The sequence below is a fragment of the Diabrotica undecimpunctata genome, chromosome 6 (genome assembly GCF_040954645.1).
Source record: "Diabrotica undecimpunctata isolate CICGRU chromosome 6, icDiaUnde3, whole genome shotgun sequence".
Taxonomy (NCBI): Eukaryota; Metazoa; Arthropoda; class Insecta; order Coleoptera; family Chrysomelidae; genus Diabrotica; species Diabrotica undecimpunctata.
The window spans coordinates 10384113-10412102 of record NC_092808.1 but is presented as its reverse complement, the minus strand read 5'-3'; the positions used below and the strand labels follow the sequence as shown (position 1 = coordinate 10412102).

Genomic DNA, 27990 nt, shown 5'->3' with positions numbered 1-27990 from the left:
TATTGAGCCTAGGTAGGGAAAAGTGGAGGCGTATTTGTAGGTATGGTTGTCTACCTTCAGATTCTCATGTTGATTCGATTTTGTGCACTCCATATATTTTGTTTTGATTTCATTTATATATAGACCAAACGTAGCAGCTTCTCGTTTCAGTTCTATAACTTTTTCGCTTAATACCCTTTTGTTGCGGCTAATTATGGCAACATCATCCGCATATGCGCATATTTGCATTGATCTTGTATTAATACAGCCGTTTATATCCAGTTTTCTAACAACAGCTTCTAAAGTTAGATTAAAAAGTGTTGTTGATAAGGCATCACCTTGTCTAACTCCATTTTCAATATCAAAGGCCTGCGTCATATCTCCATCTATTCTCACCATAGCTTTGGAACCCTCCAGAGTCATTCGTATAAGTTTAACCAACTTATTGGGTATCCCTAACATAGATAGTTGCTTTAACATCTTTTGTCGATCTACTCCTTCAAACCTCTTACTACCTTCAAACCTATACCTCTTAACATATGTATTTGATCTATAGTGGACCTCTTTGGTCTGAAGCCACATTGGTATTCACCAATCATCTCCTTCGAAAACGATTCCAGGCGGCTGTATATAATTCCTAATAATATCTTGTAGACGACATTTAAAACTGTTATGCCCCTATAATTTTTGCAGAGTCGTTTGTCTCCCCCTTTGTACATAGGAAGTATGATTCCTACTTTCCAATCTTCTGGGATGGCTTCTAGTGTCCATATGCTGTCGAATAGTTTATGGATACGCCTCCATGGCGCATGTCCACCATTCTTGATCAGTTCTGCAGTTATTCCATCTGCGCCAGATGCTTTATTTTTTACTTGTTGGCAATCTTGCTCAAACCATTCCTCGGTATAAATAAGGTCAACATTATCCTTCTTCCTCAATTTTTTAATTTATCTGAGGTACTTGTGTCTCTAGGATATGACATCTTTTCTTTCCATCATTATCGAATCTTGACCTTTTTTACCATATTCAAAATCCATGTCATTTAGTAGCCTACGAATTGTGGTTTTTAAAAAAATTTTGGTTTTGTACTTGTAGTTGATAGTCAACTTGTAATTTAACCTTTCGTGCCACTGAGAAAAGGCAGACAGCAATAATCCAAGTTCCCGAGGAAACTTTTTAAGTATTGTTGAGTTATGAGCAAAATACGATCCAATTTTACAAGAATTGTTAAATAAACTAAAGGTCCAGATAAAATACATAAGTCCAAAAATACAAAATGAGCTCGTTTGTGTTCTTGTTCTAGAAGTAGAAAGTGCATAAATGAAATAAACGCTGCACCATTTTACTCTATCATATTTTGGTACGACTCAAGATATTTCAAAAAAAGATCAAATGTGCGAACGTTACCGTTACCGTGCGATCGAGAAAGACAAAAACGGAATCCCAAAGGAGCTCGTCATTAAAGAGTCTAGTACTTAATGATGCAGTAATAGAGGCTTTTATTTATACTTAATATTCAATGAGTGGTTGAATTAGGGTGTGATTGAAATAGTGAATATTCCCGAAGATTATAATTGTGTGTATTATTTGCCTCATAGGTTCGTTTTTAAAAATAATGGTGAAACCAAAAAAATTAGGTCAGTCTTTGACGCATCTCATGAACGGAATCGTCCTTCTTTGAATCAATGTTTGGAGCTAAGATCCGAAATTATCGAGTTTTATAATCAAACAAAAGGATGCATTAGATGAAAAATGTACAGTGTATTCTACACATCGTAGAAGTTGAAGATGGCATCTTACTTGTTTTTATGCAATTTTGGATATTTCTCCCGTCAATGCGCTTATAATATACTCATCCCTACCTGGAAACCCCCAAAAGTCGAAGTATGAATTCATCAAATCTCTGGCTCGGCAGCATGTGCAGTATCATATGGAAAGAAGATTGAGTAACTATTTCTCAAATTCCAAGGCAACTGAGACATAATATCGCTTCCATTTTAAAAACAAACATTCCTGAACAGAAAAATGCTATTAAAAAAAAAAAGAGTAAGGTGCTCAAAATGTCCACGATCATTGTATAGAAAAACGAAGATAGTTTGCGTTAGTTGCAAAGCGCCAATATGCCACATGTGTGAAACACACATTTGCAAAGATGGCCTATAAGAATGGATTGTAGTTTTTATGATGTTTTTTGTTTTTGGTTATTTTTTTGTGTTGGTAGGTTAGATTGAATGTTTAAGTTTATGTTTTAATAAAAAAAAATTTTTTTTGTTCCTCATTTTTTTGTTACAGGATAATGTTTAGTCTAGTTACAAAATAACTCAGTTTTTGAGGCTGTTTCTTAGTTTAATTTTTTATGTGTGATAAGTATTTCAAATATTTGTTAAATTTATGTGATAAAAAAATAAATGTCTTTAGGTTATTGAATTTTTTTTAAATATAAACAAATATCAGTGTGTAATTTTGCAAAACAAATTGGGGTCAGTGTAACCCCAACTTACCATACACATAACAAAAAATAGACCTTACCTGTTATGGGTTAATTTGTTTATTTATTGAACTATATATTCACTAAAAATCAGTACTGTAAAGTTACTAGTATGGTTTCTACATGTAGTTTTGGGTAGAATGATATTTTTATGTATTTTTGCTGCTTTATTTAATTCTTGTACCTTCACAAACAGCTTTAATTTTTTACCAACTGAGATCAATGTCATCTTCCTCTTTTATTGATCTCTGCTTTCTCCTTTTTTTATAAAGGACCTTTGCTGTAGGATTCCAAAAGTGGATTGAATTTTACCTTTTTATACAGCTTTATTATAATTTATACAGCTATAGGTCAATTTTATAATTTATACTTTCTTTCTGGGCAAGGGGTGCAATTTCACCCCTTCGCACCCCATTGCTGGAGCCATCAATATGTCTACTGCAAAAATCTCTCTTAATAAGGAATTATTTTAGATTGATAAAGTACTAGGTGCTAAAGAATTCAATAAACATTCGCTTTTTACGTTACAATTTTTTTTATTATAAAACATAAATACATTAAAGCAGTACATTGTCCCATACAATTCTTAAAAATCTATTATCACAAGAAAAACTGCACACAGATTGAATATTCTGCTATGCAGTGTAAACAATTTAAATAACTATATAACTGATTAACAAGAATGAGCAAAAGTATAATTAATGTTCACTCAGTTTATAAATGAACAACTTTGAAGCACACTGAAAAGTTGTAAAAATGACAGCATATTAATATCACATTTTCCTTATTGATATTAATTAAACAATTCACCAAAGGATCACTATCTTAAAATATACTGCATTTATAATAAAAATGGTTAAAAATTTGAAATCAGCAGCAACACAGTGTCATTTTTACGAATAACCAGAAGATTACAGACTGAAAGGGTCTAACATCTGCCCAAAATGTTCCTCTTGTCAAATAAGTTACCTCTTATAGGTGTTAAAAAGTTTGTAACTATAATTATTTTTGTAGTGAATAAATACAAAATTAATATCACAGCCAAAAATTGAAATCATGTTGAGTAATATGATAGCTACAATATCATTGCTGTTTTATTTTAATTAATATTTTCTTTAAGCAGTGATTACCCAGAAGGAAGATAAATCAACAGTGGTGTGCTCCATAAATATCTATTGTACCATTAATGTTCAAGCTATCTCTATTCTAGTCACAAAGCAAAACACAGTATTAATGTAGCAAAACCTAATCGCTCATAGTGGTTCATAATTAGAGCTGCTACTCCAAAACGAAGAGCTGCCCTCATTACTTTAAAGTTCCAAAACATAAGTATAAGTCGTAGCCAGGTCGATGATGCCTCGGGTTTGTCAGATTCAGCTTTCAGTAGTTTCTTTGGATGATTTACATATTGTTTTTGCTGAAGGATTCTATGAAAGACACCAAACCTCTGAACACAATAACTTATACCAGATTCTGAATGCATTTTTGAATTCTCTTGTTGGTCCATCTAAAACAATATAAAAAATTGATGATATCACAGATGATTTATTATGATATTACGTGATAAAAAATAAACAAAAATTACAACTACTACTGTTAAAAAAGCTAGTATACTTTATCCACGAAGAGTCGTTTAAAACTTCTTGTTTAACATTACACAAATCATCAAATTCAATAGATAAAACTTAAATAATTTTTGTTCTATTTTGTATTTTGTTTGATTTGAAATTTCTTTTTATTTTGACATTTGACAAAACTCTTGATATTGATATACAATGTGGCTAAATATATTATTAAACGAGATCTATTTAATAGAAGAGGAGGGATGTCGTTAGGTTTCATTTAAAAATTGTTTAAAATTAGAAATTACATTTTAATTAATTATTTTCGAATCGAATTAAAATAATTTGCAGTATATGATGTCAAAATCCCAATTAGAACAATAATTTATTATAAGTTTTATTCCCTAATTAATAAAGCGGCGTTTATTATTACATACTCTCAAACTTTGACTTGACAACTGACAATACCGTCACCGAACACTGCAAACTGCAAATGAACCGATGAAATGAACGAACATTTTTGATTCGGCGCTCGACTAGTAGTCGGAGTAGGGCAGCCAAAGTAATTTTTTGATTATTATAGTTAATTGGTTTATTTTAAATTAGGTATTAAGAAAAAATCAAAATATGGCAATTAATCTTCAATATGATGCCATAGGCAAAAGTTTTGTCCAACAATATTATATGCTTTTCGACGATCCCATCCAAAGGCCTAATTTGGTAAACATGTATAATGTGAGTACCACACTTATTACAGATAATTGTAAATCTGTTAATTGTTTGGCTAATACGCATTTTGGTTAATTTCTAAAAACCGCTTAGTAAATGATCTAGAAAGTAGGATTTTTGATAAGCCCCATGCAGTAGGTCATAAATAGATTGTATACTATTAGATTTACCAGATAACCCTAAACGTTCTTGAATTTGTGATAAGAAGTACTTACCGGTCTTTTCTTATACTTAAATCATGAGCCACCACTAACATTTTACTTTTATTGTACAGGTAGAACATTCATTTATGACCTTTGAAGGCAAACAATTACAAGGATCTGCAAAGATAATGGAGAAATTAAATGTAAGTATAAGAAATGTTGTCAAATCTTATAGGATATTAGATAATGAATAAATGAAAATAATCAGGATCGAAGCAGTACTTTTCAGAGTTCTAAAAACTGCCCTCCTTTACATGCCTGCTTTGGATGCTTCCTCTGCCTTTTTTAAGAAATACATCTTTCATCCTTCTAATTTTAGTATATATTTCTGACTCACAATTGCATGTATAAACATTTGTGACTCATGTTTAATATTTTATGTCTATTTTATCTAATTTAATACAAATTAACTAACATTGTTGAAAATCTAGCATCTTGTTCTTCTAAAACTCCTATTTTATTAGTATTTACAAATTGAAAGTTTTAAATGAAAATGTATGAATATTCACTCCCATTATTCAGGATTATTCTTTTTTTTCCAATGAAAGGTCTGCAACAGTTACTTTATTTTATTATTTGTTAATAGTGAGAGGTATAGTGAGTTCATTCAGCTTGGAAATATTTTGACAGTCATTGTCAGAAACATGTAACACAAAAATTCCTATGGCAGCTTATTAATAGCTGAAATAAAGTTACTGTTGCAGACTTCTTTAATTGAAAATAGAGGAATAATCATGAATAATGGAATTGTATGTTCATTAATTTTGAGTTAAGACTTTCCATTTGTAAATGACTAAAAAATTCAAAAATAAACTTGTAATTAAAGTACTTTTATTTTAAAAATGGCTATGAGCATGTATGCTTGGATATCTAGTAACTTCCAGTGTAAGTCACAATTTGACCAACATAGCAAAAAATCTATTACTAAATTTACTGAACAATTGGGACTGGGTTCAGTGTAAGGACTAAAGACATTTTTGTGATGTATGTTTTCTATGACGAATCTGTTAGAATATTCCCAGGCTGAGTGAAAGTGAACAGACTATATCAATGTTTACTCAAATAAAAACTTACGTACTAGTGCAGCAAGAGGATATGACGTCTTCAAACAGATGTTAGATCACTTACTGATTATTGTACAATGATTTTTATTGGGTGCTCAACATTCTTTTTTATGTAATTTCCATTTAAAATATGTCTTGCTTTTAAAAGCTTCCGCCGTTATACACCATGAAACAACAAGAAATAATACTAATGATAAGCATTGTACATGTTCAAAGGGGGTAATTCTCCTTTTTACAAAAAATTACTGGTTTGTTAGCAGGTTAGGTTAGGTTTGGTTACTTTTTTACTGCCTTTTTTATATTAATATTGTTATTATTTTTCGTATATCCTCTTGTTGTTGGGTTTAATATGTATCCATTTATTGTATTCATTTATAATTTTTAATATTTTGAGGTTTGTTTTGTTCTTCTAGTATTATCTCTTTCACTTTTCAGAAATGTTAATCTTTGTTTAAAGATTACATAGTGTACTATGTTCCTGTATTGGGTTTCACCTAATATAGGATGATAGTAATTTAAACATTATTTTGTTTTAATGACTTTTTATCATGAGATGGCATGCATTATCAATTACTTATTCTGCACATGATCTTATATACATGTGATATTACTTTTGACTATTTTCTGTCCTAAAAGAAATTATCAATACTATATTTTATCTTTGCTATTTGTCTTCTCTTATCAAAAAAACATGTTATAATCACTTCTTCGTGCTGGTGTCAGATTTCTAGATGTAGATCACAAAGTTGAGAAGATTTTTGGAGTAATGTTTTATGTTATTTTAATATTTAAGAAGAAACCAACGATTTTCTATGCTGATTGATACAGATATGTGAAATGGGGGTTCAACTTATTGTACTTGATAAAAAAATTAATGTTTTGCTAGGGAGAGCATTGACAGAAGTGAAAACTTTTATGTGATTTTGCTTTATTTTGCAGTTTTTAAAGTGTTTATGGTAAGCAAAACACGAAAAAGTGTCTTTTTATACTAAATTGTTAATAATTAAAAATAAATGCTGAAATCTCTGTAGAAAACTTATCGGTTTTCTTTATATAGGCCTGTAATAACTTAAAAAAATCAGATGCCTGATTTCCACAGTTCCGAACATGGTCTTTTTTGATTATTTCCCTGTACTATATTGCCCCAAATTCAATAAGGTTTTTTCTGACATCAAAAGAAACCTATGTTATATTAAGTGTCAAGATACTTTCTCTTCAAGAAAAACAAAAGGCATAAATTTTAGAAGATCTATTGTTTCAAATTCAATAGGATTCTTCGTCAATAGGAACCTATTTACCTAATCTAACAGATGTACCAAGATTTAATGTTCATATAAATTTCTACAAAATGAAATGGCATAAGAATATGAGTGGACCTATTTCTTCAAATTCAAAAGTTATCCCAAGAATTGCCATAGTTTTAAAACTATGGCAATTCGTTCAAGAAAATGTATAAGAATAAGAGAAGAAGGCCTATTGTCTGCAATGCAATCTTCCTTACAGGTCATTATGTATGAAGCTTTAAGACTAGGATTTTTCCTTCAGGGAAAACAAAAAACAAATTAGAAAAAAATACCTATTAGGTCCAAATTGTGTCAAGTTATTTTGTTTTACCAAAAATCTATGATTTTTCAGCTCAAGAGAGATTTTTGCTTACCTAAAAAATATTTTTCTCAAATTCCTCTAGATTCTAAGAATAAGAGAAGAAGAAGGCCTATTGTCTGCAATGCAATCTTCCTTACAGGTCATTATGTATGAAGCTTTAAGACTAGGATTTTTCCTTCAGGGAAAACAAAAAACAAATTAGAAAAAAATACCTATTAGGTCCAAATTGTGTCAAGTTATTTTGTTTTACCAAAAATCTATGATTTTTCAGCTCAAGAGAGATTTTTGCATACCTAAAAAATATTTTTCTCAAATTCCTCTAGATTCTAGAAGTTTTCACTTCAGAAACACTCCAAGCAAAAGATAAAAGCAATGTATCTGTATCAAAATGCAAAAATGTTTGATTTAATTAACAAAATCTTAGTAAACCATGATAACAAGTCCATCTTCAAACCAATCAAAGGTATACAAGAGAGTTTTGCACATTACCTTTGATAATGTTTGTCTCAGTTATTGGCAAAACGTCAGGAAGGAACATAAATTTCAGATCTGACTACAAAACTTGCACTACTTAATAATAACATGTTTTTACAATTTACTATTTTTACTGTAAATAATAACATTCTTTTTTTTTAGTCCTTAGGATTCCAAAATATAAATAGACAACTTACTGAAGTAGACTCTCAACCTATGTTTGATGGTGGTGTACTGATAAATGTATTAGGAAGATTGCAAGTGAGTATTTTTGATATATTCGGTATTAACTAAGCCACATGATTTTACTGTTCCTTACTCTTCTTCTCCACTCATTTCTGTTCTTCCATTAACAATCCCTTGTCCCACATAGATCTCAATTCTACATCTGATATGAACAAACCTTTGTTTTTTAACCTTTTTTGAGACTGTAGTCATCCTGGCCCTTTACCTAATTACATCTTTCCTAATCTTGTCCCTCTTAGTCTTACCCAACATCCACTGTAACATTTCCATTTCAGCTACCTTCATCTTCTTTTCCTGGACCCTCTTCACATCCCACACTTCATCTCCCTACACCAATGCAAGCCTCACCATACTCTTGTATACCTTTCCTTTCAGCCCTTCCATGATTTTTCGATCTTAGAGAACCCTGCTCATTTGTTTTCAGTTAAACCATTCTATATCCTATGCTCAGTTTCTTGATCTAGTGTCCCATTTTTATTATGTATTTAACTACAACAAGGTATTTAAATTCTCCTACTTGTCCTAGTTTTTCCCCAAGCAATTCGATGTCCCCAATCATTCCTGTTCCTCCCAACCACATATACTCTGTTTTTGACCTGCTAATTTTAAGTTTTCCCTCTTCAATAGCCCTTCTCCAATACTCCAACTTCTGCTCCAATATATTTTTGCTTCCCTTTGCTAACATGGTATCATAATCTAGGAACATTGACCAAGAAGCCCCTCCTTTACCTTCTCCGTCAGTACATTCATAGCAAGATTAAAGAGTTTATAACTGTATTGAAAAGTTTTCATAAGTAAAATCCTAGTAAATCTGCCGATTTAAATATGGTCAGAAATTGTAACCCTCAATAAACGAGATAAAATTACTATATGAAAACTTTAAATTTTACCATTCTTACCAGTAAAATACTACTTAAATTATATGTATGTTTAAGTCCTAACAGCATTTTTGCTTAACTCAATACAATCACTGTATATATATAAATGTAATATATGTACTGGAAGAGGGTAAATCTTCTAAAAAAATTTTACAGTATATCGTCGGCATACTGCCAAAAGTGACCAAGTCATGTGTAGGCAGTTTCGAGAAAATGAAGGTTAAAGAAGTTTAGAAGTAATTATAAAATCGAACATGATAACTACACAGTTTTTAAAACTTTATGTTTCTGGACTTAGTCATCTACAAGCAAATCCATATCGCTATCTGAATCTGACACTGTTGGTTATGGAACCTTATCAAGCGCTGTATTATTCACATGCAAACACCTGTACCAATCATGTTATTCAGGCGGAATTATGTTACTTGTTAAGAGTTTAAGCAAACTGTTTTTCTTCTTTTTCATAATTCGTAACAACGATTTATATAATGGCTGGCTTTTCCAGCTACCTGAAGAACATGAAACTCAGTCCTCTGAGGATCTGTATTTAAAGAAAATACATCCTGGATTGGCCTTTTCATACCTCATACATTTAATTTTTAGCCATTCAATTTTTTTGCCTGTTTCATCTTTGCTTTTATTTTTAATCAAGGTAGTAGCGAGAGATTTTAAGTCTGTGAAATCAGAAAATCTTAATTCGTGAACGTTACAGGGACTGGCACTTTTATTTTTCTTATGTTTAGAACATGCAAGTCGAAAAATGTTTAAAAAGTCATTGTGTGTTAAGATGCATACATTTTTCTTTGCTCTTTCGATTGCAGAATGCATTAAGTCCACCTACATGTATGGGTGCCCTTTCTCCAAAAAATTATGTTGGATAACTTCAAACTGCATGTATTGTATAATATACAGAAAGAGGGCAGAAATAAATTGATTTCGTTCTGTCCACTGCAGCTGTCAGAAAAACACTAATTTCTTTTATTTCATTATTTCATAACTTCCCCTTGTGACCATTTAATTCTGTCCAAGAAAAGCAATAAGCTTTATTGGGTTTCTTAGCTTCATAAATAGTCCAATAGTAGGCACATAACTTCCTTGTATAATATATTTGAGAAACGTCAGGCGTTAGAATATTCAAAACGCTTTGTAGATCAAATGTTGCACTTACAAAAGTGGTATCTGTATTTGCTCTAACCTTGTCATTGTACTTGAGTTGATTTGCTTCAGCACGCCGCGCAATATGAGCTGAGTAATCTTCATCTGATATTAATTCCTTTTTGTGTTTCTCGCAAACTTCACAAAGATCCTTTTTAGGGCGAAAGAGAGATATTAAATTCTTTTCCAAATATACGACGGTAAGTAATTTCGGAAATGTATTTTTTATTATTTTCTTTGTGTTTATTGACATATAAGTCATACATCATGGAAATTGATAAGCTTGGATCTAGATATTGGCGTTTTGAAGATTGGTCTGCAATAATTGGAGTCCATTGTAGGAAAGCTGGCAATATGTTCTCTTAATATTACAATCATGTCTTCGGGTGTTCTGTTTGACGGAGATGATGACCTCTGCTAGCTGAAGTATTAAACAATCCATGTTCATTTGCTCCCTTTAAAGCTGTGTCCACAGGTCCTTGGCTAATGCAAAGAGTTTTAAGAATGAATACTTTGCAAACTTGAATTCTTTTCTCATTTTTCTGGAAATGATATTTCCTAGACGTTCCCTTCTTAGTTCCTGTTCTAGTACGGACCCTTCGATATTTTGGCTTAGTCCATGAAACAAGATAAAATGAAGTCCTTTTGCCTTTGGTACTGCAACTTCCAGAAACTTGTGCAGAGCTTGTCACATTCTTCTTCAGAAAAACTCGTTGAACATTGAAACTTACAGTTTTGGCAGTTGATCTTTTGTGTTTTTTTGGACCTTTAATGCCAGTTTTGCTTATGTAGGGATTACATAACGGTCTGAGCCGTTTGGTAATATTCTTCTTCCATTTTTTCATCTTGGTTTTTTTAATAATACTTCATCCTAGCTACTTTCATCTTCACTTGCAATGTAATTATCACCAATTTCGACTACAAATGGTTCTGATTCAGTATAAGTTGACACGTCACGTAAATATGTTATGGATTCAGCGTCTACATTATGTTTTTTTGGTAGTTATTTTATTTCGATTGCCACCAGTTGAAGTATTATTGAGTTTAGTTGGTTCTGAAATAAACGAAAACTATAAATTTTTGTTAACAATATGTTTAAGCATGTACATAGGTACAACAAAAAATGTATCTAACCTATAACCTAACTTTTGGTAAATATCAATAATTACATACCTGTAATGTTTACTGAACTTTCATTTGTTGCACATAAGGAGGCTATGTATTTCTCCCTGGAACACATTTTTCTTTGCGTTATAACAATAATTTTATGACTCAAAAATAAGTACATATCTTCTTCTTGTTATGCCTATCTGTTTCGGATGTTGGCGACCATCGTGGCAATCTGTATTTTGCAAAAAAAATAAGTATACTTCTACGTATGGTCTACTTAGGTTAAATTGACCAGACAAGTTTAATAACAACTATCTACCGAAAAAAGTGACCAAGTAGCCTTAGTCAGTTTTCGCAGAAGCGTATATTGTAACTTGAACATTCTAAGACACACCTGAAATTATGCAACCATTATTACATTGCGACTTTGACGATTTTTTTGTAAAAATTATAATTTGAAGTTATTTGGTCAATAAATACCAAAATGAGATTTTTTTGACTTGATCACTTTTGGCAGTATGCCGACGATATAATTATTACTTTAATACTTATTTATATATATTTCTTTGTGTTTCAGGTTGATAATGATCCACCGCACGCTTATACCCAAGTTTTTGTTTTAAAACCATTAAATGGATCATTTTTTGTTCAACATGACATTTTTAGGCTGAACATACACAATAGTGCCTGATTTTATTATATCTTCTCTCCTTCTTTATGTTATATGTTCGAATCAACTGAAAATATGCAATTTTTAAAATCTTCTCTTTTATGTGTTTCTGCTTAATATGAATTCACAATAATAAACTTATTTTCTAAAACATTTGGTGTTTTTATTACATTTTACCTTTAAGGTATTAAAAATTTGGATGCTAAACCAGTTTGTGTGCTGATGAATAATACAAATATGTTAAAATTCTCACATACAAGCAACACATTCTAGTACGACAATTCGATTGTCACGTTTAGTGAATATTGCGTTAGGTGCCGGCAACGTTACTCGTGCAGTCTCTGTATATGTGACAATAAATTGTATCAGTGGATTTCTCTACAGGTTGAAATATTCTGGCGACTCCCTTGTATCATAGAAAGCCAAAGAAATAATTTAATTAAAAGACTACATACGTTAGGTAATGATTTTTTCCTATTTTACAAATGATAAAAAGGTTGCCAATGTGAGTCCATAATACTGTATATGGGAAATAAGTCAATACTCACAATCTTTAGTAGTTTTTATCAATAAAGTTGGTAAATTTTGTGCCACCGGTTTCAAGGCTTACAATATTTGCCCCTTCATCAGGCCCAGTACGTTATTTTTATTTGTATTAAAAACTAGAAGCTGAAACACAATAAATGACACGAAACAAATTGAGTGAGTGAGCAGGTATAAACCTTGGATTACCTAAGGCATTCGCATATCTGCGAAGAATATGCGTTCTCTGCTATATATTAAAAAATTTAATGACAGTATCCCCATCTCTGATTATATCAATACGTACAGAAAATGCTATCTAAAACTACTCAAAGTAGCCAAAAAATCCTACTTTCATAATCGCCTAACAAGCTCCAAAAATATTTCAAAAGAAACTTGGTCAGTAATAAACGATTTTCGAAATAAAACCAGTGCAGCGAATCAAACCTTTTCTTTTCCTAACCCCGAAAATCTAAATGATTACTTTGTTAATGTGAGTAAAAATATAACCTCAACTATTTCGCCACAACAAGATCCAGTTTCCTATCTCCCTAATTCGAAAAACATTGCTGATACCTTCTTTTTAAGACCAGTTGATAAGACTGAACTCATTTGAACAATTCGTAGTATAAAAAGCAAATCGTCCTGTAATACAGATGGATTATTTATTAAAATTTTCTCAAATCTTCCGCATAATGTATTGGACACGTATTCCGCATTGGTCATGGTCTCGCTAGTAAATGATTCCCTTGAGAAAGGTATATTCCCTAACTGCCTAAAGACTGCCATCGTTATTCCTCTTCATAAAGGTGGAGACAAATCTGATGCCTGCAACTATAGACCTATTGCCTTGTTACCAGCACTATCAAAAATTATTGAAAGGCTTATAAAAGTTAGACTTATGCCCTTTCTCCTTAAATTTAATATTTTAGCGCAAAATCAGTTCGGCTTTTTGTCTAATAAATGTACTAGTGATGCCATGTTTTCTGTGTTACATGAGGTATATCTATCACTAAATAGTAACCTCTCCTCCGCCACCGTTTTCTGCGACTATTCCAAAGCCTTTGACTGCGTAAATCACGACATTCTATTAAAAAAATTAACTTTCTATGGAATTCGGGGTGTGTCTTTGAATTGGTTCAAAACTTACTTGGTAGGTAGGAAACAATTGGTTAGAATAAAAGACACCGACTCTAGTTGTAAAGACATTGAGTGTGGAGTACCGCAAGGTTCAGTATTAGGTCCCATTCTTTTTTTACTTTTCATTAATGACATCACTTACTTGAAAATTAAAGGGAAAATTTTTCTATTTACTGATGATACCAGTATTACTTGGAGCAGCTCTAATATTTCAACGCTTCATTCAATTATAACCGCTGATTTGCTTATAATCAAGGCTTGGTCAGACTCCAACTTACTTAGCTTTAACGTGGATCAGACAGTAGCATTATCTTACAAAGGAGTCATTCAACCCTTGCTTTTGAATGAGAGCCAAATCAGTATCGTTAATTCCGTGAAATTTCTAGGTATTCTTGTCGACAGCGATCTTAAATGGTCGTTGCATACTGACTCCTTAAGGAAGAAACTAGCCTCAGCTTGCTTTGCAATAAGATCTGTTTCGAAGGAACTAAATTTATCTTCTGTCAAAATGGCATATTTCTCATTGTTCGAGTCCCATCTTCGATATAGGCTTCCATTTTGGGGTTCTAGTACAGCGGCCCAATTTGATTCCATTTTTAAGTTGCAAAAAAGAGCAATTCGTTATCTATTTGGTCTCAAACAAACAACTCATTGCAAGACCTACTTCAAAAATCACGGAATTTTGACGCTTCCCTCTTTATTTTGGAAACGGTTTGTTTGATTCGCAAGCATCTAAACATTTCTCCCGATAGACCTGATCATGGCTACTCCATTAGAAATTCGGATTGTAACGTTTATTTACCGATCCCGTCCACTCAGCTAGTAAAGAATTCTATTCTATATAGTGCAAAAAAACTTTATAATCACCTTCCAAGAGAAATTAAATCCGCAACATCTTTCATTAAGTTTCGTAAGATGACAAAAATCTATCTCTCTGAAAGACCATATTATTCAGTTGACGAGTTTCTTAATGTATAACAAAGAAACAAAATTAGTATTGTTTATAATTACATTTGGGTGTCTCAAGCAGTGGCTACAATTTGTCTCATTTGTGGTTGTCTGTACATATTATGTAAGTTATACAATAATTTTACTAATTTAAAATTGTATTGTTCTGTTTTTTTTATTATATTTGTTTTTGTTTTATACTTTTTGACTCATTTTTTTTAGCTTTGTCCATAAAATTGTTCAATAATTTTCAGTGACAATAAAGCATATTTCTATTCTATTCTATTCTAATAGTAATTGAGAATGAGATTGATAAACCAAGTATGGAATTGGTGCATTGATGCCATTGGGAATTTGATGGAAGCTGCACTAAATAGTCAGTCAGCTGTTAGTATATGGTTTATTAGAGGAAAATTGTGTTAGTTGAATTTAATTTATTTTAATCTTTGACGAATCTACAGATGTGCACAATTTGTAGTATTTGTGCGCTTTGAAGCAGATGACAGTATCACGGAAGAAATCTTATTTTGCAAAGCACTTTTTGCAAACATTACTGGCCACTGTTTGTATGATATGTTTTTGGAAAGCACTTGCAACTACAATATTGATTGGAAAAAATGTATCACTATTTGTAGCGATGGCGCTAAAGCTATGACTGGCAAAAATAGCGGACTCGTTGCTAAACTAAAATCGATAATGCCAAACATATACTGGACACAATGTTTTCTTCATCGACAATCTCTAGCCGCTAAGGTAGTACCTTCTGATTTAAATGACGTGCTCAAGGAGGTAATAAAAATTGTGAATTTTATCAAAGGTAAAGCTTTGCAAACCCGGTTATTCAGAATCGTTTGTGAACATATGGGCTCGCTTCATCAAAATCTCCTTTATCACACAGAGGTCAGGTGGCTATCCAAAGGAAAGGTATTGACAAGAGTTCTGGAACTGAGAGATGCATTGTCAATGTTCTTACAAGATGCAAAATCTGAATATGTATCGTTTTTCTGAGCCTATTTGGCTCTCGAAATTTGCATTTTTGGCAGATCTTTTTAGTCACCTTAACAATTTGAACAATAACCTTCAAGGAAGAGAAGAAAATATTTGAACGGCTAAAGATAAAGTAAAAGCATTTCACCCAAAACTTCGTTTTCATGGTTCAAAGGATTGTTGAAGATAATGCAACAGACCACAGTTTTGCAGTATCACATTCTATGCTTGATACAGAGTTTGCTTTTGACATAGTTTCCAGATTTGCACTCTGAAGCTGACAATGGGCGTAGATGGATTTTAAAACCTTTTTTGGACAAATCAATAGATCTGGCTGATGTCACCACAAAACTGAAAGAATGTCTTCTTGATTTAGCTGCTGATAGCATGCTTAAAATGGAATTTTATTCGCAAAGTGTCGAGCTGACAAGGGAAGTTCTTAAATTATTAGGGCAATTCGCCATTTCATACTTATGTGAACTGACAAAAAGAGAAATAGACTGTAACTAGAAACTGATTTGATTATTAACGTTTCAAAAATAGCACCACAATTTGATAAACTTTCGAAAAATAGACAAGCACACCCTTCCCACTAAAATTGTGTTTTTTTTTTGTGTAAGAACCTCAACTGATTTTCTCAGTCGGCGATCCCCCGAGTAAAATTGAAAAACACTGATCTAGAATAAACTGCTTTATAACTTAACCTAACCCCTCTAATTTGTTAAATTATGAAATTTAATATTTTCGACTTCTGCAAAAATTCCTTAGGTTTGGTATTTAATTAAAAATAAACAACTACTATAAACAAAATATTTATTTTATAACAATGTATAACAAATTTGTTGTGTTTGGTATGTGTGAGCAATTGTAATATTTTTAACAATTATATGTATACATAAAAAATATCTACTATTAATAATACATATACTTAATGTTCAACAATTCAGAAATATTTAATAACCACTGGGTCAAACTGCCATAAATACTTATATAATCTACACAATATATCAAAAGCGCGTTCGTGATAATTAAATAAATTTAATTACACCAAAGAATCATAAAACATTTTACCATAAGTAACTTGTAAAATACTACAACATATTAGCTAGAACAAAATCACATAGAGAGCATCCTGTTATACATGCAGAAGATCAATTATTTTTGCATTATAAAACCATTCCTTTTGCAAATTTATGAATAGTAGTGATTTAGAAGCCGTTTAGTGCATCTCTTAAAAGATAAGGCCAACACAATGGCATATAAATCACATAGTCCTATATATTAACATAGACTGAGCAGTCTGTGGAGCTAAGGGACGACACAATCTTTTTCTCATTGGTCGATCTGTCTCACTCTTATTTCTAGAAAAGCTACGACAGAGCTCGATATAATGTACTGGAAAGAGACACAAAGAACAAACGCAAGATATCTTTTCGTCAGAATGTTAATATATTCGTCTACGATAAAATATTTAAAAGTACTGTCATGCTATTTTTTATGTGATGTTAGCTACAAGTTCTGTTTTTGAATATGACCCACTTTACCTCCAAACAGGAATCATGAAATTTGACAACTAAAAACAAGACCCTAACAATTTCCAGAAAGGGGATGTCTGAATGAGAATTTCTTTAGTCGCAACAGGTGATGACACAGACTTTATACCATGTCAAGTTTGTTTACATATTGTATGAAGGTACAGTGAACCGGTCAATTTAGACATAAAAATACTGGTTAAATGTCTAAGTTTTGCTTTATTTGCAAGAAACTTAGCTAGCGTCGCGAGAGGTGATGAGTTTTTTGTTACAATACACGTGGATTGCAGAAAATCATACACCCAGACAACTTCAATCGCTGCAGTGAAAAGACAACGTGAGGACGAACAGGATAGTACTTAAAAAAAACTTAAGGTTTTTGTTATAAAACTTTCTGTTTTCGAGATAAATTCAAAACAAAAAACCTCAAATTTTGACCTCTGATAGCACACATACGATCGATTGGGGATTTTTAAAACTTTATTTGTAATGGTAAACCCCAGCTCTCCACCAATATTTGGCTTTCCGGAAATTTTAAATGTCTATATTGACCCGAGTCAACAGTGACAACAGATAAAGATTTGTACAACGTGCTATAAAGAAAACATGCCACTAACCATGATGTAACAAATAGTCGAATAGTTTGCAATTATGGCTCAGAATATATACCGAAAGTTACATAACCATAAATTAAACTGGCATTAAGGAAAATGAAAAACAACAGAGCCCCCTCGCAGCTCGTACGAATCTGAAAATTGTATATATAGAGTCTGCGTTGCTTATTTATCAACTTACAATGCATACCATATGGCGCGCAGCTTTAATCGTTTTTTCGGTTTTGTCTAAAATTGTATTTTTTCACAGACATTTCAAAATATGTCTTCCATGACAGTTTCGTAAAGGAGGCGCATATGGATTAAGCGCGTTATTAGAGCAATGTTGCCTCATTTAAAAAATAGTACTCATATTATGTAGTACATCATTTATAATTGGATAAATAGTACTCATTTAAGGTTGGGAATACTGACATCCATTAGTACCATCTTTTATTAAAAAAATGTCCTAGAAAAATACCCACCTTGTAAAGAAAAATTGTTGCACTTCAAATATTCTGGACTTCCTAAATCTCTAACGAAAAGGGAAAACTTTGTTAAAATAAATTACTTAATTACCTTTCCTACTGAAAGGATACTTATTTATTAATAGAGGAGAAGACAAAAAGACGAATGGCTTCACTTTAGTGTGACAGAGAATTACGTACTTTTCCTCAAAATTTTAAGTATTTTTCTGTGAAGGGCCAGAAACCAGGGTGTGTACTAAAATATAAGAGTCAATGGAATTCCAGGTAAGCCTTAATCATAAATTATTATCGAAAAATGATCTTGGATACTACTAACAACTTTGGAATTAACTCTTTGATCACAGGTTAAAAATATTTTTACACATTATCGTCTTAATTATTTAATGTTGCCTATTATATTAAGCTCTATTATCTTGTTGGAATCTAGATGACCTTAAATGTTAACACATTCCCGTCTCACGTTTTATATCTAGTACATTCTTTTATGGACTATATATCTGTTACTATTACTTGCATTTTTGAATGATACCGTTTCGTCGTTGACTACTTTTAAAGACAATCCTTTAAAAGTGGCATACTTCAAATTTAATTGGGTATACATATCCGCCATATTGTGTTTGGAAGATGTATGCATTTTAGCAATTTTAAAAGTTCATTATGTACTTTTGGACAATTTAATATTAAAAATAATTGATAATTCATTATTTTTGTTGGCGTTCACATAAAGATGTTAGATATTTCATAACTTTCAATTTTTTTGTACTTTTTTGACACTTTTACTAGTTTTTTTTTTTTCAATAAATATTAAAATTGGGTCTTTTTACTTTATAACTAACTTCAAATAAAAACAGCATAACCTATAACTAACTTAACCTCAAAAAGAATGAAATGATGACGTCCTACTAACGTTGAAATTAGCAAAAAGGGTTGTAGCGCCATTAGAAGAAGAAGACTTATTTAGCAGCCATTTAATATTGTACTATTTTATGAGGTAATTATATTAGTCTAAATGATTTCAATATATAAATATTAAGTGTTAATAATGGTTAAATGAAGTAAACAAAAAGCATTTCTAATGCACATAAATTGATAAAAACCATCGAGTTAGAATCTATGGAGAGGGCATCACGTGACTAAAAACGACCTCACTTCGGCCATATTGTTATGATCGTTTTGACAGATCGTGTATGATTGTTTACGTTTGTTGTTTTTCGAATATTTTTGGTTTTATAATACTTATATTTATTTTTCGCTATAATAGTAGCGAAATCTAATATTATATTGTGATAGTGCATAATAATGGTATCTTTTTCTCAACGTAGTTGCAGTAGCAGAAGCAATGTTAATAAAAAATCTTCAGGAATAACGTTCCACAGGTTAGTATACAAATATGTAAACAAAGTAATGGCCCGTACTTCAGAGAATAAATTAATAGTATTCATAAAAAATCTTACAGTAACTTAGAAAAGTTTCTCGATTAATTTTTCAGTCATTATTGAATATTTTTAAAAGTTTCCAAAATAGCAATTAAAACATCCACTTCTAATAAAATATAAGTAATGAATACACAGTATATAAAGATACTAATAAACAATTTGTAAGCTTTTTATAATATTTTTTAGTTCAATAATCATATTTTTTATTTAAAATATAAATTTGTTATTAATACTTAGTGATGCATATAATTGTATTTTTAGGTTTCCAAATAATTCTGAAAGACGAGACATATAGATCAAATTTGTTAACAGAGGAATATGGAAACCAAATAAATATAGTGTTTTATGTTCAAAACAAAAAATTGTGTTTTTTTAATAATAACTTTTCTAACTGTGTTAATTGAACTAAATTTTTAAGTTTCAACTAATTTGTTTTTTTTTTGTTTGTTAATTTGAATAAATCTACTGAATAACTAGTCATATTTGTATAGTAGTTTTAATATTATTGAGTCCGGCCCTGATTCCACCGTCATATTGGTATGATCGTTAGCCACGCCTACTGACGCCGTTTTTAATATACACGTTAATATGCTCATAGCTTTTCTATAGATTCTAACTCGATGATAAAAACAACACAAGTAGTGTTTCTTTGGTGAGCAGTAACAAATACTAAAAATAGCCTACCTACACTAAAAAATATGTACTATATAATGGAAATTATTCACAACTGTCAAATTGAAACTACTTTATTTTACGTTCCAGGTGGCGCTGTTTTTAAAATAAAATTTTTGTTGTAAAACGAAGGTCAAAATATCTAATAGATAAGTTGCAATTTTAGAATTTTAAACTAATTATTACCATTGTATAGTAATTAGAGAATTAAATTGCCACAAGGAAAAAAGCTTTGGAATAATATGAAATACCCTACTTTTCTAAAATGCCCTTCGATCCAGATCTAATAAAAAAATAGCTTATAAAATAAAAATGCATTTCTAGAGTTATAATAACAGAATCTTAAAAAAAGTCATTTATACTATTAAATATTAGTTACTTTGGTTATTATTTGATTAATAAGTAAGCAAATCATTGTTTTGCTGCTTGTACAGAGCCGTAAAAGATTGTAAAACTGTAAAAGATGTACCAATAACGACTTGAACTCACCTAACTAGTTTTCGTTTTTCAAAAGGGATTTAAAAGGCTTATTTGCCCTACTATATTATGTAGTAAAATTCAACCATTTATATAACAATGAATTTTCGACGCAGCACATTTTTGAACGTTTCGAATTTTTCAGGCAAAGCTCGTTTGCAAAAGTATTGTGCAAAAGCAGAAAATGGCTGTTTTATTTTTCTATCCATCATTGATTTGTAAATATCTTAAAATTATATATGTTACGAGCAATGCCCGAAATTGTAAAATACTAGCATTGTACGAACAATATTGTCCACTTCTAGCATTGTACCCCTTGAATGTACAATCTACGAAATTTACATAATCGTCGAACTTTGTATAAAAGAATTGCTGTACAATGTTCGAATTTCAATAAGTAGCCATGCGTCAAAGTTTGGGAGAATATGACGGATATCGATTCATATCGATTTTTACGATTATTCCCCATTTGTTATTAAAGACAAAAAAACATCAATTGAGGTTATACATCCATAATTAATCAGGGTTTTTGACTTCTGGATTGAAAGATTAAATTATCATACCTATCTCTTGAAAATCTGAAATGTTTCACAAACAGCTTCCCTGTATTATAGTGATGTATCTATCTCTTGAAGCTTTGAAATGTTTCACTAACATCATCTCTCTATTGTAGAACAATTTCTTATCATTTATATTTTAGTTTGACACAGCATTTTATCACATTGTCGATTCGAAAAAGAACGACTCTATATGTAGATAGAAAATATAAAAATATCAAATAATTAACAATAAATGTTCGATTCGTCGCTTGTCAATAATAATCGATGAGCGTTTCGATTATCATTTTTAATTTTGATCATTTCAGACATTGTACAGTTTGGGGGTACAATGCTAGAAGTGGACAATAATTTCCGTACAATCGTTGATTGAATACGGTACAATGCTACCAATTTCGTGCTTTGCTCGGAACATACACAAAATTTTTAGAATATGTAAAGAGTTTTCCAATAGTCAAATTTTCAAAACGTTGTTTTTACACATATTATCACCAATTTTCATTTCTACACGAAATTTTTGTGTAGGTACTTATTGCACAAACAACTGATAGGAAATTTAATTGCGAATAATTTAAAGTTCATCCATTTTTATCGTAGAGATGATAGATTAAGCGATATTCAAAATAAAATGATGGCAACTTGTCTATTTTTCATCCTACTATTTCCAGAACGTTTTAACATAAGTATACTCAAATTCTAGTCATAAACTAACTTTCTGAGACACGATTTTAGTGTTCAGCGACCCCAAAAACCACTGAGTAACGAATCTGCACTGATTTTGTATCGAATTTCTACAAAACTCACGGAGATAAGGCTCCTTCTGGCCACCAGGTGCGTCGCACACCAACGCCGTCATGATATTAGTATTCAGCGATCCCAAAAATCACTGAGTAACGAATCTACACTGATTTTGTATCGAATTTCTACAAAACTCACGGAGATAAGGCTCCTTCTGGCCACCAGGTGCGTCGCACACCTACACCGTCATGATATTAGTGTTGAGCGACCCCAAAAACCACTGAGTAACGAATCTACACTGATTTTGTATCGAATTTCTACAAAAAACTCGAGGAGACGAGGCCCAGGTGCACCAGGTGTCTCGGAGAACATTGCCGTCATGATATTCATGTTCAGTGACCCCGAAAACCCCCGAGTATTATAATATTGAACTCATTTCCGTCAATTATTTCCGAGTTACAAATTTATCATTTTTCATCACTTCGGAAAATGGTGGAAAAAGTGGAAAATGGACTATCCTGGTCCGATAATGCAATTTTCATGTACACATCATCATTTTTGTTCACAAAATGTCCTGGCATTATTACGAATCGAATGTTAAAAGTTTCATTGAGATCCATCCTACTGCAAAAAATTGGTAGGTTTACGAGCCCCTTCCCATATCAGTTGGCCGAAACGTAAAGAAATTACGTTTACGGAAACTTTACGTTTTAACTGTGAAGTGTAAAACTTTAACGTCTAAAGTGTGTTTCTAACCTTACTTTTACTCAGATTTGTTAATGATTGTTTACAAATTTGAATGATTAGACAGTGTCCTTTTATGTTTTTTTTTCTGGTCTAGGTAGATTTTTTATGAACTATTCTGATTGCTTTTACTACAGAATGGAAGATATCCTTAATATTGAAATGTTTGGGGAATCTAATTTCGAGGATGATGACATGACGATGCTGTACTTCTATATATGTATTTGGTAAAAATTTATTGGGAAATTGGTTTCCGTCTTTTTTTTTTTCGATTTTTTTCACTATTTTTAGGTTACAATAACACAAACAAAAGATAAATCATTGGTTAAAATCACAAAACAACAAAAAGTTTTTAATTTTCGGAGATTTGACAGACATTCGGTAATACTCAGAACAATTTGGATAACGTTAAGGGAATTCGTAAACGCACGCAAGGTTACTGAGACCCGTTAACGCAAACATGTGTATTCTTCTACTGCGCACGAGTAGCTGTCAAATTATACGTTAACGTTAACGTTTTGCCCTGCACTTTAACTCCCTAATGACTGTTACGGCACTGTGCCTTCGGCCGTCATCGATTGCGCTGCTCTCGACGCATTTGACCAAAGCAGATCACTGTCTACTGTCAGCCATAGAACGAACGGCATAACGGAGTGAATTGTTTACATTTAAATTAATATAAACTGAGTTTAATCGAGGAGTTTTAGTTAGAATAGTCAACCCAGTCCAAACGAATAAAAAACGTTGTATTCGTACAACAATGACAAAACATGTTGTTAGGAAAGGATATTATTTAACACGAAAGTGGAGCTGTTATTAGAATACATTATATTATGTGCTCCTATATAACCTTGTGTAAACAACATAATTCGCATCTTCAAAGCGAAATGTAAATAGACAAAAAAATCAATTAGTTAGTATTACTGACAACGTTTGAAATGTAGTAAGCAACACGACCTGGGTTACAATTCAAATTGTTAAGTCATCCAATAAATTAAAAAAGTACAATCTGTATTTCTTTTGGGAGTCAACATGGAAAATCAGTTGAACTAGATCCCGGCTCCATAGCTCTATCAACAGACACACAAACTTATTGCGACCCAATTTAAACTCCAAAGAAAATTTTACCATCACTTGCTCTAAATGAATTAAGAGCGTAGGCGCAAAATTTCGGGCCAATGCTTTTTAAAAGCATTCATTTTTTTCGAATCCTGTAGCGTTTTAAATTTTATAATACGTCCCTGTTCGTTTATCTCGTCAGTACGCATAAAGATTGCCATAAAATATGTGTTTGTCTTTTACGAAAATCCTTAATGCGTAAATAACGCTGGATATATTTTTTGTCTATGTGTACTTTCAAATCCCATAACCTTTTGTTACAAAGTCAGGTAGAACTGCGGTTTAAAAACTACGTGCTATTTTGTTAATTTGTATTATGTTATATCTATTTCGACAAGTTTTTGTCGCCTAGAGGATTATATTTCATGATACCCTCCTAATATAAAAAAGAGTTTTTATTTGTCTTTCGTCGTTAAAACGCAATAAACTGGAATATTTAAAAAGTTGTTTTTGTCGCTTAGAGCGAGGGTCCGAGGTATATTTGTTTGTTTAGGTTTTGTAAACACAAGGGGGAGAGTTATTTTATGGTGTGGAATTTGTAAAATTTAACGCAAAGAAAGTCGACATTTAAGTTCCAAGCAGGGCAGACGTGCTACAATGTGAGTCGAGCCAAGGAAGTCTAACAAAAGATTTGAAATGTAAAATCTGGGGCAATTTTTGAATCGAACAAGCGATTCAACTTTTTTGTAATGTTCTCATACCAGTGGACGTGATGATACTCTTTGCATATACAGTTCTGTCAGAGTGGTCACTGGAAGATTTAAACAGATACTGGAAATTTTTGAAAAGTATTATATAGAATGTCCCTGTCGACAGCTTGATTCCTCCACCAAGTTCCTGTTTCAATCGTTCCTGCCTGAGTACGGAAATGGTTTCCTGTTTTCCATTTTGAAAATCTGTCCAAGTAGCTTCCCAGAGATGTAGCAAGTTTTTCCTTTACAAAGTTAAGTGATTATGTGAATTAAGATAACAATTTAATATATTAATTCTCCCAAGTTATAAAGACATTTTTAATAATTTGCTTTCATTAAAATAAAAGAATTTGTAATAATTAAAGTGTTATATTATTTTTGTCGTAGCTAAAAAATGTCATATTTTATTCTGTCTTAAGTTGTTATGTTGACATATGACATTTCGCTTTAACCCATTGTTGTTATAAGGCAATTTTAATTTGATTATTTTATATAAAAAATATTCCATATGTAAGATTAAATTCAATAATATTTTTCATAAAAAGGATATCCATATAATTTTGATAATCTAAATTGACCATATTATAACCTAGAAACCATTTAAAATTTTTGTAGCAATCTCTTATGTAAACGAAGAACATGTAAGTTTTTATTAATTTGGATTATGTTGTATATGTTCTTGTAAAATCTGTAATTTTGATAAATGTTTGTTTAAGACAAAAATAAACGTTTAATTTGTTTCTCTGATCTATTTTGAGTTTTATTTGAAAAAGATATTTTTTTCTATATTTTTGATGTTCCATAATTATTTCCCTAGTTACAACTAGTGGTTGTAACAGGTATAATTAGGCACCTCAAGTGGCGCCCTATATTAAATTTCTTGAGGTGTTTCCGGTTTATTTTCATTCTGTTTGCCCCAAGAGATTTGTATAAGTACACCTTTTTTTTTTCTTTTTTTTGTAGTTGTCCCAATCCAACCCCCATATCTTCAACTTATCGACGACCCAGCTCTCCAACAACCAACTGAGTGTCGTACGCACTAGTTCCGATTATTTTGTTTGCCCAATCTTGTCCCCCATATTCTTACCCTGTGGTAAGCAAAAATATCGTTACAATCCTAAAAAAACTAATAAGTATTTTTGAAAAATTTAAACGCAGAATACAAGAATACATTATTACTGAGGGCCGAAAGTCCCCGAAAACTTCTATAATGTTTATTTTAATAAGTTACAGGGGTGAAAAAAAAGAGAAAATTTAGTGTGATTTTTAATATTAAATATCTCATTCAAAAAAACTTTTTGTTTATTCTAAGGGACTTTCGGCCCTCGGTAATAATGTAATCTTTCATTCTGCGTTTAAATTTTTCAAAGATGTTTGTTAGTTTTCTCAGGATTCGAAAAAAATGATTGCATTTAAAAAGCATTGGCCCGAAATTTTGCGCCTACGCTCTTAAACCCAGCATTTTAGTTATTATTTAAAATTCAAATTAATATTGGGACATCTTTTATTAGGTACCTAGCATAGTAGACAGTTAAAATATCACATGTTGCTGACATATTTACTTCACATTCACATCCCTAATATAGATTTAAAAATTTTTTCGTCTCGCCGTTCCCAACAACAATTTGAACACCAAGCGGACAATTTTTTCGTAGGTAGCGAACATCAAGGCGGTTGCGAACACGGTTTGCCACAATTTCGATTCTAGGCCTGTGAATAAGGCGCTCGGGCCGTCTTTTCTGAGTAACGTAAGTAATAGCGCAGCTGTGCTCATTCTAGGTCCTTTGGTGAGTCGTTGTCTGGTTTGAGCGACTTGTAGAGGGTACGTGAGGATTGTGGCGATGGTTTTCGATAAGGCACCTGAAATATATGAGATTTTTATTACATGCACGCATTAGAGGTATATTACTTATAAATTATTTGATCTAAAGGCGCGCCTATGTCCGTCAATACCAAAAGTGGTACATTATGCGGTACTGTATTACTTTATTCAATTATATTATTTTATATAATAAAGTAATTTTATTATTTTTTATTTTTACGTATATACAACACGAAATACAACCTTCTAGGAAAGGCTCGATGGCAGAAGGTCAGTCAATCGTCCAAGAAAATGATGGAAAGATGCACTAACGAGTGATCTACGTAGGATGGAGGTACAACAATGGGAGATTGCTGCACAAAATGCGGCCGAGACTCACTCACTCAAAACCACTGTTAGTTAATATCCTTGTTATATATTTTAATAAAATTATAAACTTTGACATGTTGTATACCGAACTCTCCCCGTCGAGTAAATGGACTCTCGGAGGTAAACGGAGGTTCGTGGAAAGTCGACGGCGCGCAGTGTTGCCATTTATAGTGTGTATATCTAATTTAAAACTTAACGTTGAAGCCCTAGTACTAAAATATTTACCTAATAGAAAGTATGCGGTAGCAGTTTTGATAGGAAATCTTCTCTTCAGCGCTTCATATAACGTGAAATTGATAACAGGGTTGGAAACTAACAACAGTGACGGCGCTACCCCATTCCATAAAGTGGATATACCTTCTGTGGTCGCTATATGCACTAGTCCATCCAACAAGCCAGTGAATTGGAGTTCTTCCTCACACCTTTTTAATCGGTTATTTACTACCCAGAGAGGATTTGTAGTAATAACATTCAGAACACCTAAAAGGTAATAAATATTAATCATTAAATATTAAATATTAATACATAAATAACAGTAGATTAGTATATTAAGGAGAAAAGACCGCATCACATAAAATAAATGTATATGTACATGAGAAATAAATTTATAGTTTCAGGGCATATTGTTGTGATTCACATACCCCTGATTGCGGCCCTGTGCTTTAGCGAATTTCACAAATCTGTCTTCACCGCCGAAATATCCCACGAACCGATTCTATCGATGCGGAATGCGGAGGTAGTCTTCAGGAATTTCGGATTTTCCCGTGAATGGACTACCTAAGCCTGACGTCACAATGGGCGGGGGTTTTAAAAACCTTTCCAGACATTTCTAATTTGTGTGTATTTGTCCCATAAGAAGTTGGATATATTGGTTTTTTTTAATTGTTTAAGGAATAAATAAGGACTTTGGGTTATGGACATTCATTCTGTGCGATTGGTATTGGTAATTCCATGATTTATTGAACAATTTTGTAAGAACCCTGATAAAAAC

The 27990-nt window shown here is 31.9% G+C and overlaps 2 protein-coding genes and 1 long non-coding RNA gene across 5 annotated transcripts in view; 1 reads left to right on the top strand and 2 right to left on the bottom strand.

Moving 5' to 3' along the window:
* Window positions 1–2983: 2983 nt before the first annotated feature.
* Window positions 2984–4414, bottom strand: LOC140443116 (uncharacterized). The gene is made up of 2 exons (XR_011951183.1): window positions 4082–4414; window positions 2984–3974 (listed from the first exon to the last, which is right to left on the bottom strand). It is a non-coding gene; the product is annotated as an uncharacterized lncRNA (long non-coding RNA).
* A 113-nt stretch (window positions 4415–4527) lies between these two features.
* Window positions 4528–12314, top strand: LOC140444738 (probable nuclear transport factor 2). The gene is made up of 4 exons (XM_072536500.1): window positions 4528–4764; window positions 5033–5104; window positions 8267–8365; window positions 12071–12314. The coding sequence occupies exons 1-4, from the start codon at window positions 4657–4659 to the stop codon at window positions 12182–12184; spliced, it is 393 nt and encodes a 130-aa protein (XP_072392601.1). The 5' UTR covers window positions 4528–4656; the 3' UTR covers window positions 12185–12314.
* Window positions 12315–18128: 5814 nt separating this feature from the next.
* Window positions 18129–27990, bottom strand: part of PMP34 (Peroxisomal Membrane Protein 34) — a 35830-nt gene continuing 25968 nt past the window's right edge. For all 3 annotated transcript variants that reach the window (XM_072534199.1, XM_072534197.1, XM_072534198.1), the window contains 2 exons: window positions 27225–27479; window positions 18129–26668 (listed from right to left, as the gene is read on the bottom strand). In XM_072534199.1, coding sequence (XP_072390300.1) covers window positions 26397–26668; window positions 27225–27479 — 527 coding nt within the window. In that variant the 3' untranslated portion in view covers window positions 18129–26396. The remainder of the gene's footprint in view (window positions 26669–27224; window positions 27480–27990) is intronic.

What these genes read in the sequence shown, in the direction of transcription:
- LOC140444738 (XM_072536500.1), top strand. Translation starts at nt 4,657, where the DNA reads ATGGCAATTAATCTTCAATATGATGCCATAGGCAAAAGTTTTGTCCAA. An exon ending in ATTTGGTAAACATGTATAAT is followed by an intron (nt 4,765 to 5,032) that starts GTGAGTACCACA and finishes TTTATTGTACAG; the next exon opens with GTAGAACATTCATTTATGAC. An exon ending in AGATAATGGAGAAATTAAAT is followed by an intron (nt 5,105 to 8,266) that starts GTAAGTATAAGA and finishes CTTTTTTTTTAG; the next exon opens with TCCTTAGGATTCCAAAATAT.